Consider the following 19,388-nt stretch of genomic DNA (forward strand, 5'->3'; position numbering starts at 1 on the left):
ACCCACCTAGCTAATAAGATGGCATCTAAGGTTATATTCAAGAAAGGAAATTGTTTTACCAACAGAGTGGTGTACCTTGCTCTATGTGATACGTGCAACGGATTCTATGTTGGGAAAATGGAGAGAGCTTTGAAAAACAGAATCTATGAGCATGTATATGATGTTAAAAACAAGGAGGATACAAGTGCATTATATAGGCATTCCCTCACTTGATCCAATTTTAAAGGTTTTAAATTTGGTATTTTGAATTCTGTAGACATAGATTTGGGGGGGGGGCGGAAGAATGTATTAAGTGAAAAAGAGCTGGTTTGGCACCTCAGACTAGCAGCTAATTTTCTACCAGGTATAAATGATTCCTTGACGATACTTGCAGCCCTGAAAGAAAAATCTATGAAGCTTGAAGTTTAACATTTTTAAATGCATTACTGTGCCTGCATTTTTAAACATATGCTGAAGGTATTTAATATACAACAGTGTTTTATTTGCAAAAAGATAAGTTGGCTTGAATATCAACATCCTGCGTATTTAATATTGCTCATGTGACCATTTTACATGTGACTTATTTTGACAATACCAATGGCTCAGTTTTATCTATTATATAACATGTACTGGTATAAAAATGGTTCTTGAATCAGTGTACTTTATTCTGATGAAGTCTTCTATGTGAAAGATGAAAGAGCTTAATCTTGGTGTGTTTTTACTGCAATAAATAGAGTTCATATACAGGCTTGTTTGGTGCATTTTCCATTTGGTTCCTGGTCCTCTGTTATTAGCACTGCACCAGATATTTGGACTACACTAGAAGAAGCCAGAGAGGTAAATGGTCTGAGGAACAAAGGATGGCCACTGTTAAGTTCACCCACTATCAGCTAAGGTGCAGACTGTGTCCATACAATTTCCTTGGTAAGTGTCTTTTTTTTTCTTTTCTAAGACTAGCAGGAGTTGAACCAGCAGGACAAGTAGGTATTCAAGCTAGAGCTAATGAACAGAATCCAAAATTGGTAGCATTGTTGCAGTGAGTTGGTCAGATACTAAGTTGTCACCTAGTGTACAAATGCACACAAACTCACATTTCTTGTCCCAGCCCCTTTATAAAGTAAAAGCGCAAGCAACATTCAATTTTTTTGTCAGTACTCATTTTACTAAGATAAAAATACAAAGTAAAATGAAAATGACAGGAAGGTTGTCACCAAGTAAGCAAAAGCACTACATTGCAAAATCGCATTCCTGACCATCCCAAAATAGTCACAATTTTAAAAGTTTACACAAGCAGAACATACATTTAGTCAAAATTAGCCCCCAAGTAGCTTAGTACGGGTAGCAATTAACAGCAGTCCGAGACAAGAAACTTCCAATATTGATAAAAATACATAGTTTCTTAAAGGGGGGAATATTGCTTTTAGTCAGAAATTTAAATTAAACAGACTTCCGGGATGGCTGCACACTGATCAACAGTTTAACTTCAGCTCTCCCAGTGTGAAAACAGAAACTGAGAATCAACAACCACTGAAATTCTCAGCTTGAGTAAAATTCATTTACTGGGTAGTCAAGTACACTGACTGTATTCCAGCAAAGAAGACACTATGAGAGCCTGAAAGAAAATTAATTAGAAAAGGTGAACAGAAAATACTGACTGGGAAGAATCCTACAGCTGTTCAGCAAAGAGCAGTTCAAGCTCAGCTCTGGTGTAAGACATGGCTTTCAGTAATCTAGGGGAAAAATATGTCAAATGTGCTCAGAGCGGATTAAAATAAAGGAAACACTAAAGGAGTATATCAGCTCAAACAAAAGGGTGAAAAAAATGGAAGAAACTTTAAACAAATATTTCAGATCAGCTGATAAAACTGCAGAAAATCAGAGATCAAAATGAAGAAAAGGCTGGCTGAGTAAGACACTGCTGAAGAGATGTTTCAAAAAATGGTAGAATTGCAGAGCATAAAGGTAAAATCTGAGATTTTCTGCTGTACCAGAGAAAATAGAAGTAACACACTGCATTAATTTTAACTGTTAATTAAAAGGGCACAGTGTGTATGCTGCAAATCTGGCCATGAGAGAACAGCAAAGACCTTCATTAGTAAAGATACAAACCGACCAGCAGAAAGAGTTGAACCTGATGAAACTGTGGCAAAATGACAAAGTATTAAAAACTGCAGACAGCAGAGCGATTGTGGAGAATGATTATTCACTGTACACCAGGCAGAAGAAAAACAAATTTATTGCCATAATCAGTGTTTTAAGGCGGGTATGAGATTCAAGCTGCTGTATCCAATTATCTTCAGAATATTTTTTCTTGAAAGATCAAGGTCACTTTTTGATGCAGAACAGGCTAAGGAGGAAATACAATAATCTGCCCAATGGAAAGTGAGCCAACAAGCAGAGGGCGACTCTGGTTCTCATTTTAGTGACAATGAAGCACACACAGAGACTTTGCCAGTGATAACTTTTCCACTATTCCAAAGGAAAATGCTTGAGAAACAGAGAAAAACTCAGGAGTTGATCAGAATCTGGAATTGGGACATGGAGAAGAACAGGAAGACCAGCAATATGTCAATTAGTGAATAAATATCAGAATGTGAAGCATCAATCACACATGTGAAATGTGCCTGTATAAAAATAAGGAGAAACAGAGGACTTCTGTTGACTTTGTAAAACTTGAGAGGAAAGGAAAAGCATTTGCCTTGTTTCATGTCATTAAAGTTTGGAGGGGCTCTGAGGGGCAGAAGGGAAAAAGTTAACTCCAAGTAAAACAATTTCTCTTCTTTTTGCAGATATCACTTTGCACCTGATAAAACCAGAAAAGGACATTTCATTGTTGTAGAACATTCTGAGATAGTTTCAAGTCTTTTTGGAATATAACATTAATAAAGATAAAACAAAGTCACTAGCTGTAAATTATGTACTCACACATACTTAAGAGGACATGACAAAATGAAGTACTTAGGAGTATTTGTTAAAACAGCTAAGGCTATGTGGGAAGAGACTAAACAAAAGATAATACAACATTGAGAAACCACAAGCTCTGTTTTATGGAGATGGAGGGCAAGATACAATAGTAAAATGTTTTCAGTCCCTTTAGGTTTTTTTTTTTAATACACTAGTCAGGCATATTTTTATCAGCCAGAGAAGTTGTGGATAGCAATTAATAAAGGGTGAATAATTTCATCTGCGAGAGGAAGAGGGCAAGAGTCAAGTGAGATAAGCTGATCCTTCCAACGGATCAAGGTGGTTGGGGATTACCTGATTTGAAGGGGTGTTTCAGATCTACAGCTACACAATTAAGGCTCCTATACATAGCACAAGTGGAAAGCTAGTCTTCAAAGTGGAATGTGATGATGATAAAACAGGGGGGAAGCTAGGAAATAAGGAGAGACTGGGATTTGGATGTACAGCTTAAGGAGAATAACAATAACCATATAGAACATTATATTCATAAAGTAGAAGAAAGTACTCAATTGCAATTAGGCATACAGAGAATAGACAAGAGGGGGCTGGAATTTACTAAAGAAAGCTGGCAAAGGAACCAAGGTATTGGGAACAAATAATTAGAGAGGGAAATGTATTAGAATGGGAAGAGGCCAAGAAGACATTTGGACTGTTAAGTATTGCCTTCCCTATCAATCACTGATATCAGAGTATAGACAAAGAGAAAGGGATAGAGAAATCCTAAACGAAAGGCCTGCACTGGCTGAGTTTTTAATTAAATCTATAACAAAAGCTGCTGTTAAAAAGGGATAATTAGTAGGGTATATAAAATAGGTTTACCGTCAAAATGTTCATCATACATCGATGAATGTGCATACTGTTGACAACTTTACGCGAAATCTGTAATGCAGAGTTTTCAGAATGTCACAAAAACACCGAACGTCGACATTTCTGACTGCTCTACACCTAAAAACAAGTGCTAACATGGGTCAAAATGGGGACAAGATTTTTGCGGTTTGGAATATCGGTGTTCCACTTTTTCAGCAGTAGCAGTACGGACTTCGCGTTAGTGGTGGCGACGAAGTGCGATCGACATTGTGATGGTAAACCTAGACAATACTGTATTGATAACTGTAAGAACCATTCAAAAGAGGTCAGAAAAGCTGGGAAACAAATTAAATATGCAACTCAGTAAGAAACAATTGGAGGACATATGTATGGCTTCCAAATATGCAATACAATTTAAAAGATTTAGGATTTTTGTCTGGAAGTGCTTGCATAGATACTTTTATACCCCAAGCAGACTCCAAGGAATTTTTACTCAGGTAGATGGCAAATGTTGGAGGTGTAATGGGGAAGAACGAAGTACATTGCAGCATATGTTCTCGGAGTGCAATGAGTATGCAGACATTACAATTTCCTTACAGAGTACTCCATCAGGAATACTGGGCAAGCAAATGAGTGTAACTAATAAAACTTTTTTTTTTGAGCTGGGATACAGGATCTGAAATGCCTAGACATAGTAAGGCCTTATTAAGTAAAATAGTGGTGGCTGCCAAAAAACATTTTCTAGCAAATATAAATCAAAACCTAAACCAACTATATTTGAAGAAGTAATTTAGATAAACAAACAGGAAGTGGGATCTTTGAGAAAAGGATAGGAGTAAATTACACAGAAAAAAATGGAAATTGTGAAAACAATATATGCAGAAAAAAATGTTTTGGAGGAGCATGAGATTTAAGAGAAGTTAGGATTTGAACAATTCACATAATGTTGTTCTGATTATATAATATATAACGATATATGCAATGTATAACGTTTGTTAATGTGGTTCGCTTACCTTTACATAAAGGCAAGTTTAACTATGTCACAAATGATAGTTCAATAAAGGTGTTTAAAAAATATATAAATTAAATAATTTCTTAAAAGGACAGCAATTTTTATGCCCCCAGTGGGAATTTAACTGCCAGAAATTATGCTCTTAGCCAACTTTTGCCCCTGTGAAGCCAGAGAGCTGCTTCTCCTTGAGACGGCAAGAAAGTGCTGAAGAAATCTTCATTCTGACTGGCTAATCCTAAGGCAATAAGTCAGTAATCAGTAGTCATAGCACAGGTGTGGAATGGAGCCAGAGCTTTGTGAAGCTGGTCAGTTGTTTCCTAGGCAGGGGGAAAAAACACAGCTTAAAGGCGACTGCAGCAGCAGGAATGATGAGCACCATACATACTCATACACACTCCTTGATAGTGACAGAGAGAGTCCAGAGTCCAGATTATACCACAATACAGCTAAGAATGGCTTCAATCAACTGTTAGACTTACATAAGAACAGCAGTACAATGACCATGTAAGGGGGTTCCAACACATCTTACCAGCTACACTGGGTAAAAGGGTCTTAATGGAAATATGATAAATCAGCAAGCAAAGGAGATTAGTATTGCTGGAATTGAATTCATCCTCATGTCTTGGTGAGTGCCTTCATGAGGCGGACCCTGTTTTTCATAAAATCTCACCAGGATGACCATAGCTCTCAACCTTCCATCTCCAAAATGAGGAACACTAGCCCTCAAAATGTGGAACAAATAGGCAAAATGTGGAACACATACTAAAGGCTTACTGACAACTTCAACTAGGAAGGACATAGGATGGTTAAAATATGCTGGTTTTACTTATAAAGAAGATATTTTAATGCATTATTATGATTAATTTCTGTTTACAATGGATTTCACTTAAAAAAAATTTCTAACACTGAATGTGACAGTGACTTTCAATGTAGAACTTTTAAGACCCCAAATGAGGTACGTTCCTCGTAATGAGGTACACTTGAGAGGTATGAAGATGACATTGCTATATATCACGGACAGAAGTAGGTAAAAAAATAAGAAAAGATAGCTGGGTGCATAAGACCCAGGATAAAAAAACTGCCCAATCCTGGTAGGTGCACTGGTGCCAGGACTGGAAAAAATGACGGTGTAGAATCCTCAATACATGGAAACATTCCTACAATGGGGCTTGGTCAGGCCCAGGGGGAGGATGCCCCCCTCCCCATTGTACAAGAAAGTAGCAGTCCACAAAAATCAAAACACTAATAAGCCAAAAAAAGAAGAGATACAGATGATAGAGTGGACTACTGAGGATAAGAAAAAACATTGATTGTTATTATGTAAAAAGCCAAGAATTTCCAGACAGAAGATGCATGAAAAGATTAACAGAGAAATTAGAGGAAAAAATATTTCCACAAGAAAAACTGTCAGAAACTTCAAATGCAAATTTGTGTTCACTAATACAACAGGTTCATGAAAAAAACACTACATAGGCCAAGACACCTTGGGCCATTTGGAAAAATAAGTGACTGAGGAAGTGCAAAAATATAAAGAACAAAATCTAGAGACTTTTGAAAGGTATAAAAAAGAAATATGGACATGGGAAAGAAACAGATATGATATGGGGAAATATTTATGCAAAGGAAAAAGCCAAATTAATCAACACAAAAAAGGCAGCTCCAAAGAAATTCGAAGAGAGGTACAAGCAAATGCATCCAGATATGGAAAAATTCAACATAAAAAAATAAGGGAATGCAGAACAGAAAACTAGCAAAGTAGAAGTTAAAAAATAGAACTGAAGTTATGGAATACTTGCAAAGTAAAGGATTTAGTGTAGAAAGTCTAACACAGGTTGCATCACAGCATGATGGACCAAGTCCCCAGAGTAAGGAGAAACAGGAGGAGCAGGAGACATCTGAAGAAGAAATATGGACATGCGAAAGAAAAGGATTTCATATGGTGCAGTATTTATGCAAAGGAGAAAGCAAACCTAACCAATACAAAAAGAGCAGCACCAAAGATATTTGAAGAGAAATACAGGCAAAGGCATCCAGACATGGAACATTTTACAATACAAAAAAAGAAAATAAACAGGAAAAGAGGATTAGTAATGAAGAAGATGAAACAGAAACTGAGGTTTATGGATTACCTGCAAAGTGAAGGATTTAGTGCAGCAATTTTAACTCAGATAACATTACAGCAGGACAGAACAATGGACACCCAAATTAAGGAGAAACCAGTGGAGCGGGAAGCATCTGATCAGTTATCATATAAAGATACTTTGGAGCCTTCCACAGGAAACCAGTACAAATTTTCAGTTGGAGTTGGACAGCAAGGGAAGGAACAGGAAAGTGTGGCAACTCTGATGCAGTCAATTTTGTGGAGTGATAGGCCAGTGAGCTCCCATATGAAAGAGCAATGGATGACACAGGATGAAATGTGGCACAAGAAGATGCTCTGGAACTTTATTTAGAATGCTCGAAGAAATGGAGAACAAAGACTGTACCCTCAGTTTGGAAGACAATAGTCTAAGAGAAGAGCTGCTTGATTTAAGAGAACAGACATTATTATCAATGAAAGACTACAGAAGATAATTAAACCCAAAAAGTTAGAAGTTTAATAAAACAATGAACACAATAATTAAATGGACTGTCCACAGAGATAGATGCCATATAACAAAAATAAATAGGATATATTACTGTGCAGCGGTTAGCGTTGTCGCCTCACAGCAAGAAGTTCTCTGGTTCGATTCTCGGCTGGAGTGCCTTCTGTCTGGAGTCTGCATGTCCTCCCCTCGGTTGAGCAACGTTTAAAGACATGCAGGTAGGTGCGTGCGTGAATGGGTGTGCCTTCTTTGAAGGTTGGGTGTCGGGCTGGCACCTCGGCACCGTAAAAATCCACTGCCAATCATAAGCGGACCGGAGTTCTGCTGTGGTGACCCCTAACTGGGAAAGGCCGAAAGACATTAGTTTTTACTGTGCAGCTAAATTAATAACAGATTGTAGAACAGAGGATAGTAAGTGAAATGAAAGGGAGAAATCGAATGACTTCATGGAAGTAATGAAAAGAGAAAACTATAAAGCAATTAAAACAAGAAGTGTCACTGTTAGAAGAGTACAGAAGAGGGAACAGACAAACATGATAAAAGCAACACGCAGTATTATAACAGATCAGGATCTATCATGCACTATCACAAATAATAAACTGAAAATATCAGCAAAGGCACAAAAACTTAGAAGATATGTAGAAAAATATTTAAAGAAAAGTACAAAATAAGCAATTTATTGCTGACCCAAAAAAGTTTGAGAGAGAATTGAGAAACAAGGCAAAAGGAATTGAAACACCACCAAAAAAAGAAAAAAACAGATACATTTTGGAGGAATATCTATGAAGATCTTATGGAACGTAACAAAGATACTAAATGGATAGAAAGTAAAAAAGAAAGAATATGAAGTTCAAATGTACAGGATATGAAATGGGATAAAGTAACAGCCAGACAGACTGACACAAAGTTAAGAAAAGCTCCTAATTGGAAAAACCACAGGCCCAGATGCAGTACCTAAATTCTAGCTAAAAGTATTAACATCTTTACATGAACATTTAGCCATGAGTAGTAACTATGTACATGTGTACCCCAAACAGACACCAGCCTGGTTAACAACAGGAAAAACAATACTCCTATTTAAGAGTGAATCTGCAAGCTATCCTAAAAACTATAGACCAATAACTTGCCTTCCGACTATGTAGAACCTATACACTGGAATTGATGCTGACAGAGTTTATAGTAATTTAGAAAAAACTCAATCATGGCAATAGAACAAAAAGGTAATAAAAGAAAGTCATATGGAATGAAGGATCATTTGCTGTTATATAAAGTCATAATAGAGAACTGTAAAAAGGGGGCTAATCTAAGTATGGCATGGATAGACTACAAAAAAGCATTTGACAGTATCCCCACATTCATAGATAAAACGAGTTCTTAAAAATGTATAAGATACACCCTACACTGATCAATTACATTACAGTGACCATGAAACAGTGGCAAACCCCTAAGGAGTTAAACCATGATAAAAGACAAATTATTATACCAGGGGTAAAAATTATTCAAAGGCGACTATTCCAGGGTGACTCTCAGTCACCACTGCTCTTTTGTCTTGCCCTTAACCCATTAAGCTGTTTACTTAGATTAGGTCATGGCTGCAATTCATCTTCTTTTGTAGATGATTTAAAACTGTATAGCTCATCAGATGAGGAACAGAAAGCACAACTGCAAGTAGTCAAAAAATTTTTTAGATGACATAAGAATGTGATTTGGTCTTGAAAATGGGCAATAGCAACCTTTAAAGCAGGAAAGCTGCAAGACCAAGAAAACATCAGTTTGGGACAGGAATGTGATATAAAAGAAAATGAGCAAGAGTGAGGGTATAAATATTTTGGAACTGATGAAGGATCAACAATAAAACATGAACAAATGTGACTAAACTTAATAAGGAATATTTTAGAAGACTAAAATTAATACTGAAAACAGCGTTGACATCTAGGAACAAAGTCCAAGCTATAAACCAATTTGGTCTTCCTGTCCTAACTTACAGTTTTGGAGTGACATGACTGGCCCCAAAATGTGTTTGGTAGGTTGGAAAGGAAAAGAAGGATGCTTCCTGCTCATCAAATGATTTATAAAAATCAGTACATACCAACACTACATATTCCGCATTCTGAAGGTATGGGTCAACTCAAAATTGATTGAACAGATCTGCAATTGTAAGACTGCATACATATCTGCTGACCTCACAAGACTCAAATGTAGTGAAAGTTTTGAAACATGTGGAGAACAGGTCTAAGATGACTTTCCCTGCTTAGTTTAGCAAAAGCACATCAGCGTCAAGCAGGAATGGAAATCAATAAGAATAAAGCGGTAACTGAATGTGTCAAAAAACAAAACAAAGAATATAAGGTGAAGGATTAGATGAGAAGGCAAAAAACGTGGGAAATACAAAAATATAGTCGAAAGTACAGAAAACTCCTCAAAGAACCTCATGTTGATCAGGATCGAATTCAGAAATGGTTAAGGACAGGTGAATTTAAACCAAAAGATGAAAGGTTAATATTGGTGGCTTAAGATAGTAGACTATGAACATGCTGGTTTACAAAGTCCATTGAACACATGGGAGAAAAAGACAAATGCAGGTTTTGTAAAACAGAACGGGAAACAGTCGCACATCTTGATGCTGGTTGTGATATACTAATGGCAGAAAGAAGCTATAATGAATGGCATAATAATGTGTCAGGACTGCTGCACTGGGGATTGTGACACATTATAATATTAAGGTAGCTGAAAAACACTGGAAACATGAACCACAAAGGACTACAGAAAACGACGAAGTTTATATCACATGGGATCCTCCATTACCAGCAGTTCAAAAAATAGATGTGAGAAAACCAGGTATAGTAATCCATGAAAAGAAGACAAAAGTAGCATTGACCCTTAAAACTGCTTCACCCAGTGACTACAGTGTCTTACATAGAGAGATACTAAGTCAGAAAATACCAGGATTTGCAGGCAGAAATGAGGGTAATGTGGAAGTAGGATACCCAGACAGTTCCAACAGTAGTAGGATCAACGTGTCTTATAAAAAAGAATTTACAATCGTACTAAGACATGTTACAAATGCATGTAACTCCATACGGACCACAGGAGGAGTCATTACTAGGCACACTGCAGGTGCTGCGAAGAGCACTTCGGGTTAACATCAAAGAGTGAAAAATACTAATTTCCTGAACTTTAATTGGGTCCACTTCTAAATCTTGAAAGCTCATAATCCTGAAATTCAAAATACTGAGTCCAAAATCTTAAAAGTTCATAATAATGAAAACTCAAAATACTGAATTTCATAATATCGGAAAAAACTACAGGATACTAACACTTACTATACTCCACCAGAAGTACATAGAGAAACAAATAAAAAGACAAATCATATTAGTTTACTCCAACTATTAAGCAGGGGGCAAGCCCCCCACACCCCCCTGCTATTTAAATATATCAACTCCAAGATCGCACTTTACTACACTAAGATGAGTTATGTTGTTGTACAGCAAATTAAAAGGGAACATGAATAAGGTTACAACAGGCAGCCATGAAGCAGTAATGGTATGTTTGCCATTTTCTTCTGTGGAGTGCGATCTTGGAGTTGATATATTTAAATAGCAGGGGGTGCAGGGGGCCTTGCCCCCCTGCTTAAAGTTAGAGAAGAGTAATATGTTCTGTTATATAGTTGTGTTAGAATATTGTAAGTGTTGGTGTACTCTGTTTTTTTCAATATTATGAAATTCAATATTTTGAGTTTTCAGCATTTTGAACTTTCAAGATTTTGGACCCAGTATTTTGAATTTCAAGATTATGAGCTTTCAAGATTTAGAAGTGGACCCCTTTAATTATACTTTGACTTAGAAATGGGGTCCATTCCAATCATGGTATTAGAAACCCAAAAGATTTAGAGAAATTAAAAAAAAGGTAAAAAGGCAAACAGACCTCTTTCTTACCAATCTGGAAAGCTTCAATACATTTCATCAGCCACCCACAAGTAAAAGAAGATGGATCTTAATTTACCAGTCCTTATAACCACCGAATTCTCTGGTATTACATGTTTGCCTCCAGAACACAATGATAATATGCCATTTATCACACTTTAAGCCAGTTAACCATCAAATATTAAACAGTACTGACAATAAATAATTGTTTTGGTAGTAAAATGGAGCTTCCTGTTTGCCTAGCAATACACCACTGCAGCAGGAAAGTTCACAATTAAAGATGCTGTTAGCCTAACTAAAACTTCACTTTCTTGTCAACTATAGAGCAACTCTATACTTGCTCAATGCAGCTTACTTTCTCTCTGTGGAAATAAGAACAGATGTACTTAGAGTGGGGAAAAATCTGCACCAAATGAAGATCTCAAAGATGACAACAATCAGAGCACAACAATTCTCACCTGTGAAAGCAATCGGATGAAGTAAGGCTTAATCACCAAATGCTTCTTTTCTTTATCTTGGTTCTCCAGTGAGAAGTCTAGTGGTTCTTGACGCAAATCTGGAATCTCCTGCAAATCAGCATGTATTCGAACCTCACCAAAACACAATGCAAAGTAACGTCTAGAAGGGTAGAAGAAAGGCCATTCCAATTAGTAGAAAAAGACTGAATCAAAATCAAATGTTCTTTCTTATAAGCACCAGTAAGAGTTGCTGACCAAATTATTTGAACTTTGCATTACTGGACTGTATCATGAGGTAAGAATCATTTAAAGTAAGTAGAATCCTGCAAATAATTCCAAACCATCAAATGCTGTTGCTACTATAAAAAGGAAATCCAAGTCTAAACCAACTGTATTTGAAGTATTTACTATTTCAACAGAGATAAAAGAACTGGAAGTGGGATCTTTAGAAAAGGTGCAAATTACACATCAAAAAGGGAAACTGTGGAAACATGCAGAGTCATGTTTTGCAGGAAGAATGAGGTTTTACGTAAGGCAGGAATTGATCAATTTATGTAATGCTGAAAATGATAAATACACACAAATTATATTTGATGTATAACGTTTGCAACTGGGTATGTGTTAATATAGATTGTTTTCTTTTATATAAATTTATGTTTGCCTGTCTCTTACATAATAATTCAATAAAGGTGTTAAAAATTAAGACAAATCAGTACTGTTGCAGATTATCCCACTGATGAACACAAGTGGAGAAAATGCAACCACTTCTGAAGGCATTAGTATTTACTTTGCAGTTTCAAAACATGTTTTAAGAAACTAGGTTTATTACGGGTCATTTCACTGAGTCTCAGACTGTCACAATGAAGCTCCTTTCAGACTCCCACAGTCTTGCTAAATATCAAAAAATAACTTCTGGGCCACCTCATGCAAACAATGTTGTACTACAAAGAAGCAAGCCAATACCCAAGACACACAATTATTAAGACCTAAGTCCGTACATTATTATTATTATTTTTTTTAACAAATGGTTTACAAATCAAACGTATTTAATTACTTTACTTCCGCATTTAACCTTATCCATGTAAAATATTGAGTATATACCAAAAAAGCACAGTAGGTGAAACAGTGTTCCTCTATTCTGTTTACAAGTGCGCATGCTGTATAAGAACATGCATGCATTTCTGCAGTGGGATGGTGTTTAATGTTAACAATGAATTTTAATGTCTGGCACAGAGTGCCACGGACAGGCTCTGTTTTGCCTCAATCATAGATATATCATAATTAGGAAAAACTGGCACATTTTAAAATTAGATGAAAAGATGCTCGATGTTGTAGGTCCGGAGCCATCATTTAGATTCATAGGAGGTTACTAAACTATTGGCCCTGAGGCCCTTATAAGCCTAGCCAAGAGTTTAGCCCATGTTTAGACAATGAGCACCCAATGCCCCCGTCCAACAGGGACATGGGTGGAATCCCAGGGGTAGGGTATATTTTCTGTTTCCCATCCAGTTATCCAGGTTGCGCTTAGAAAGGGGTAAAGAGGTACTCTGCTTGATGTGGACAGGGAGTCTATTCCATAAATGGGGGAGTCTCTGGGACACAAATCTGTCCCACCAACAAGTCTTGTTGATGTCACAGACCAGGCTGAGGCCACATGTGCAGGTTACTACAGTGGAACTTGACTTGCAGATATGCAGCAGCTCCGTCAAGGTGGGGTCCGTGAACGCCTTGCATGCTAGACAGAGGTCACATCTGAAGAGTCTGTGTGAAACTGAGTAGAGGGATAGGGCTTTTAGCCTATCTGTGTATGGCAGACATCTGAGGCCCTAGATTCTCCTGGTGAGGAACCTCTGTGGTCTCTCCAATTGTTGCATGTGCTTTGCGAGGCACATGCCAAAAGGGGCGTTGTATTCAATAATGGGCCTTATACGGGAAGAATATAGTGATGTTATGACCTCCTTGTCCCTGGATTAGATACCCTTACTTATGAGGTGGTCCATGTAGAAGGCTTTCCGTACAATGGAAGCAAAATGATGGTCAAAGGACAGGTCGCTATCAACCTGGGTGCTCAAATCCCTCACGACTGATTGAGTGCTTAGGACGTTATTAACGTGATAATTCGTGGGGATGTCACTCTTCCCACAGGGGATGATGATGCATTTTTTAGCATTCAGCTTGAGGCCATGTTTCTGGCACCAGTCATTTGTCTGAGTGAGACCCTCTTGAAGGATTGTCCACATCACTAGTGGAACTGATGACAGCACCCAGCTTGCAATCATCTGCAAACTTGGTCAGCCATAGCCCACTGGTTTTGGCCTGTACTTTAGAAAAGTATTTCCCAAATAACAGAGGCCCCAAAACCGAACCCTGGGGTAAGCCACTTCTTACAGGTCTATTGCTTGAGGTGGCTATTTTGACAATATGGGTTCTATTAGTGAGCCAGTTTGCAGCCCATCTGGTAACATATGGATTGATGCCCAGTTGAGAGAGTTCATCTATTATACCCCAATGGTGAATATTGTCAAAGGCTTTGGCCAGGTCAAGGTAGGTGGTGTGCACAGTCTTCCTCGTATCCATGGCTCTGGTGACCGTCTCAAAGAAGTTGACCAAATTTAGAAGACATGATCTCCCCTTGACGGAGACGAAGTCAAACTGTGTGGGAGCAAGTGTTTGGAAGTTGCCAATGTCCTTGTTGATGAGGTCCATAATAATCTGTTCCATGGTCTTGCAAATTAGGCTAGTTAGGCTGATGGGTCTATAATTTCCCAGATCGGTGGACACTCCACCTTTGTGTAAAGGGATGACATGGCTGTCCTCCACTCAGCTGGGATGCAGCCAGTACTCATGCTTTGGTTGAATAAGGTGCCTAGTGGTGCTGCAAGTTCCTGCTGGAGTTCACGTAGGATGCAGCCTAGGATGTTATCGGGTCCCATGGAGGCGGCATTTTTTGCCAATGAGAGAGCAGTGATGACCTGTTCCATAATAGACATAAGAGGAAATAAGCAGGTACTGGGGATGTCCTGATTTACTGATGGGGTGTACAGAGGGGTAAAGTTTTCACTGAATTTGTCAGCCAGCAAGTTTGCTATATCTACAGCATTTGTATGTGTGTGTCCTTGACCACCAGTTCGGAACAGATCTGGGTGCTTCCTTTGAGGTTGCGGACATATGTGAAGAAGGCCTTATGATTGTCTCTAGTAGATGGGGCTAATTTGGACTCGTAAGTTTGGTTTGGAGGATTTCACTAATGCGCTTATTTGCTTGTTCAGGCTAAGAGACATTGCTTCCAATTGGGCACCTGCTCCTTCTTGGTCTTGGACAGCAATTTTTTCCTTTTGTTATAGAGTTTATTTACTGCAGATGTCCACCACACAGGTTTACTCTTCCTTGCAGAGGATGATTTAGTCCTGTCGGGTACGCCTGATTCTATGCATCTGTATAAAATAAGAACAATTTGAAATGGCTACTCTATTATAATAATCAAACTGAGAACAGAGTTAGATCACAAAGACAAGGAACCTATAGTTGGTAGCACTGCACTATATGTATTTATATTGAGAATAACATTTTTGAGCATCCTACTATGGGCAGGATTTATACATTTTCACATTAAGCATATTGTTCTACACATAATTTGGTTTACTTGGCTAGATGCAAGCTATGCCTGGCATTTTATGTCAGGAAAACCAATAGATCCCTTAGATACCAGGTTAGGGAACACATTAGTGAAATAAGAAGGAAATCAGATACAAATGCACTAGCCAGACATGTTCTTAAAGCAGGAAATAATCATTAATTTATGTATCAAGTTATTCAATTAATGCAGTTGGAAAATAGGTTAGGAGATATTAAGACCAGGACTGAACAACTTGAAATTAAATTGATCGTTACTTTGCAATTGTATAAGGGACACGGCCTGAATGACTGTCTCTCTTTAACACCACACCTGATGGTTAGAGGTTTACGCAAGTGATTTTCATTGAATGATTTGTAACTCTGTTGCTTTACATTGTAACAAATGTATTTGTTTTATGTAGTCTGATGAAGCATCTGCGAGAGATGCGACAGCACTCACAACAGTTTATTTGTTTTAACGTATTAATTTTATTAAAGTTTTAAAACCAGAGCTGTGGTCCAGCTCTCTCTTTTGGATTAGATATTGTGTATTTTGGAATGAACTGGTTCGTCAATGGCAGGATTTTACTCTATTTCTGATCTGAAGACAACTAATTAACTAGAAAAGCTTTTTGCTTTCACTTGAATCACGTTCTCCAAGCATTAGAAGGCCTGTACCAAAACCATTTGCACTGCACTCCATGTAAGAAACATATCTGTGCTGTTTCAAACTTGCATTCTTGCATAAAAAGAGTTAGCTTTGCAGTTATGGTCATGTGGTTTAGGCAATGGACATAAAATCCAATGGAGTTTCCTGAAGTGGGTCTAAATCTTGAAAACACAGAGACAATTAAAGCCATATACTGTTAAGTATATTACTGTACTCTAAGATTTGAGTCCCACAGCCTCCATTTGTCTACTATGCAACTCTGAGAAGTCAGTTAACCAGATAATGCTCTGCGGCAACTGATAAGCTGGGATAGGCTCCTCAGTTGTCTCCTAAACCACATGCCTAGTAACTACCAACAAACCTATGATTCTGTATTTCACACTTTCATAAAGTGCAACAGCATTCTGCTGCCTTCCTCTGGAAAAAAAAAATCAACTGCGCGCACACTTTTTTTTTTTTTTTTTAAGAAAACCATCCATAACTGACCAGCTCTATAAAATGGACCTTTCCAAAGAGATGTATAGTAATACAATTATATCTCTCTTCATTTAATCATCCACCTCCCTATAAAAAAAAAAAAAACAAAAAAAAAAAATTTTTCAAAATCTGTTCAGGTCATCTTCCCACTCTTAAATTACTGAAAATAAAGAACCTAGAAATGCACCCTGTTACATTTAATTTAGCTTACACTGTGAAGGTAGAGAGAAAAATGAAAAGGGTACCCACCATAAGTCAGAGCTGCCCACAATAAATGAAACAGAAGACAAATAAATGGTATTGCAGTAGTGGATATACTCAAACACATAAAATATCGTAAGTTTCATCATATATTTCACTGTTACGATAAAGACACTTGAGGAGATTCCAAAAGCTTACAGACCAGTCACTGGCTGGCCCTAAGTGGAAATGGTCTCCAAGAAGCCCTGCAGAATGGCTGTGGCAAACCCTGCTCTTGCTATGAAGATGGCCAGATAAAAATGCCTGGAGGTGGTGTGAATAAATGACCATGTAAGCTGCTTTCAGGATAGCTTAAGTGCTGGCCCCTCTCAAAAATGCTGTGGTGGTTGCTGTGGCCCTAGTCGAGTGGGCTCCAACTACTCCTGGTACAATCTTAACATAAAAGATGTAAAAAGGCAGAGTGTACTGGCCTTTTTAATACAGTACATCCGGAAATGCATGTTCCTTCCTTCCTCTTTGCAAAGGAAATTAACAATTCAGATTTTCTTATTTCTTTGATTCTTCTCAATTAACAGTGCAATTGCCAAATCACACTGAAGTGTAAAATACTCTCACCTTTTTTGGGAGCTGGAAAAAAAGAAAACACAGGTAAGTGGTGAGCAAGATGCAAAATCGTACTACAACCTTACACATGAAGGTAAGGTTAGTGACTATGGTGACCCTGTCCTTATGGAATATGAGAAAGGGCTCTTTACATTTTAAGGCTGCAGTTCCAAAATTATTCTCATTACTGCCACCTATAGGCTGGTTTCCATGTCAAAAATTTTAGTGGAGAGGAAATAGCTGTCTCAAACAGGGGTAAGGTAAGCTTCTGTAGAAAATAGCTTAGTTCCCATAATGGAATTATTCCTTTTTAGGATAGACTCAAATACAGTACCTCCTTAAGGAATTGCTTCACTGACAAGTACGAGTAGAGAGAAGGGTTGGATAGCAAACAGGCCAAAATGGCTGAAACCTGTACCTCCAGTGAAGCATAAAATAACTAAGAACAGACTCGCCATTACTCTGAACTGCTGATCCTACGCATTTAAACTCATTCACCTTCGCCAACTCTACTCCCTGTATCTTCACCATTCCTCTGTCCTCCCTCTCATTCACATACATATTCTGTCTTAGTCCTGCTGACCTTCATTCCTCTCCTCTCTAGAGCACATCTCCACCCCTCCAAGGTCTCCTCTACCTGTTCCCTACTCTCACTGCAAATCACAAAGTCATCCTCAAACATCATAGTCCACGGGGAATCCTGTCTGATCTCGACTGTCAACCTGTCCATGACCACTGCAAATAAGAAAGGGCTCAGAGTTGCTCCTTGATGTAAATCCGCCTCCACCTTGAATGCATCAGTCACGCCTACTGCAGACCTCACCACTGTCATACTGCCCTCGTACATATCCTGTACCACTCTTACATACTTCATTCCCAACTTCTTCATACAATATCACAACTCCTCTCCAGGCACTGTCATATGCTTCCTCTAAGTCCACAAAAACACAATGCAACTCCTTCTGACCTTCTCTACTTCTCCAGTAATAGTAGTGCTCCTTCCTAGCATGAAATCGTACTGCTGCTCACTAATCATCACTTCCCTTCTTAATCTAGCTTCCACTACTCTTTCCCATTACTTCATGCTGTGGCTGATCAGTTTTATCCCACTGTAGTTACTACAGCACTGCACATCACCCTTATTCTTAAAAATCAGTTCCAATACACCTTCTACACTCCTCAGGCATCCTCTCATTTTCCAAGATTCTGTTAAACAATCTGATTAAAAAACCCACTACCATCTCTCCTAAACCTCCACGCTTCCACAAGTATGTCATCTGGACCAACAGACTTTCCATTCTGCATCCTCTTCACAGCTGTCCTTACTTCCTCCTTGCTAGTCCACTGCACTTCCGGATTCACTATCCCCACATCGCCCAACCTTCTGTCTCTCTCATTCTCTTCATTCATCAGCCCCTAAAAGTACTCTTTCCATCTGCTCAACACACTCGTTTGTGAGTGCATTTCCCTCATTGTCTTTTATCACCCTAACCTGCTGCACATCTTTCCCACCTTGGTCCCTCTGTCTAGCCAATTGGTACAGGTCCTTTTCTCCCTTCTTAGTGTTCAACCTTTCATACTACTCATCATAAGCATTATCCTTAGCCTTTGTCACCGCTCTCCACCATACATCTTCATCTCCTTGTACTCCTACCTACTTTCTTCATCTCTCTGACAATCCCACTTCTTCTTCGCCAACCCCTTCCTCTGTATACTCTCATGTACTTCCTCATTCCACTACCAGGTATCCTTGTCCTCCTTTCTCTGTCCAGATGTCACACCAAGCACCTTTCTAGCTTTTACCATACCACCTCTGCTGTGGCTGCTCAGCTATCTGGTAGTTCATCACTGCCACCCACTGCCTGTCTAAACTCTTCCCTGAATTTCACCTTACAGCTATCCTTTTTCGAATTCCACCATTTGATACTTGGCACTGCCTTCACTCTCCTCCTCTTCTTCTTCTTCTTGATCGCTAAAGTCATCCTATAAAACACCATCTTATGCTAAAATTATCCTATGATTCTAACCACTGGGGGATGCACAAGCCAGTGTATTTCTTTGTGCCGGTCCCAAGCCCAGATAAATGGGAAGGGT

At 38.4% G+C, this 19,388-nt stretch overlaps 1 protein-coding gene across 1 annotated transcript in view; it reads right to left on the minus strand.

Annotated features, from left to right (window-relative positions):
• The window catches only part of KIAA0100 (KIAA0100 ortholog), a 2,229,983-nt gene that overhangs the window by 1,993,562 nt on the left and 217,033 nt on the right, over nucleotides 1-19,388 (minus strand). The window contains exon 4 of the mRNA XM_044054400.1: nucleotides 11,729-11,888. Coding sequence (XP_043910335.1) covers nucleotides 11,729-11,888 — 160 coding nt within the window. The remainder of the gene's footprint in view (nucleotides 1-11,728; nucleotides 11,889-19,388) is intronic.

Source organism: Protopterus annectens, chromosome 13.part0 (genome assembly GCF_019279795.1).
Source record: "Protopterus annectens isolate FY-2018-M chromosome 13.part0, PAN1.0, whole genome shotgun sequence".
NCBI lineage: Eukaryota > Metazoa > Chordata > Ceratodontiformes > Protopteridae > Protopterus > Protopterus annectens.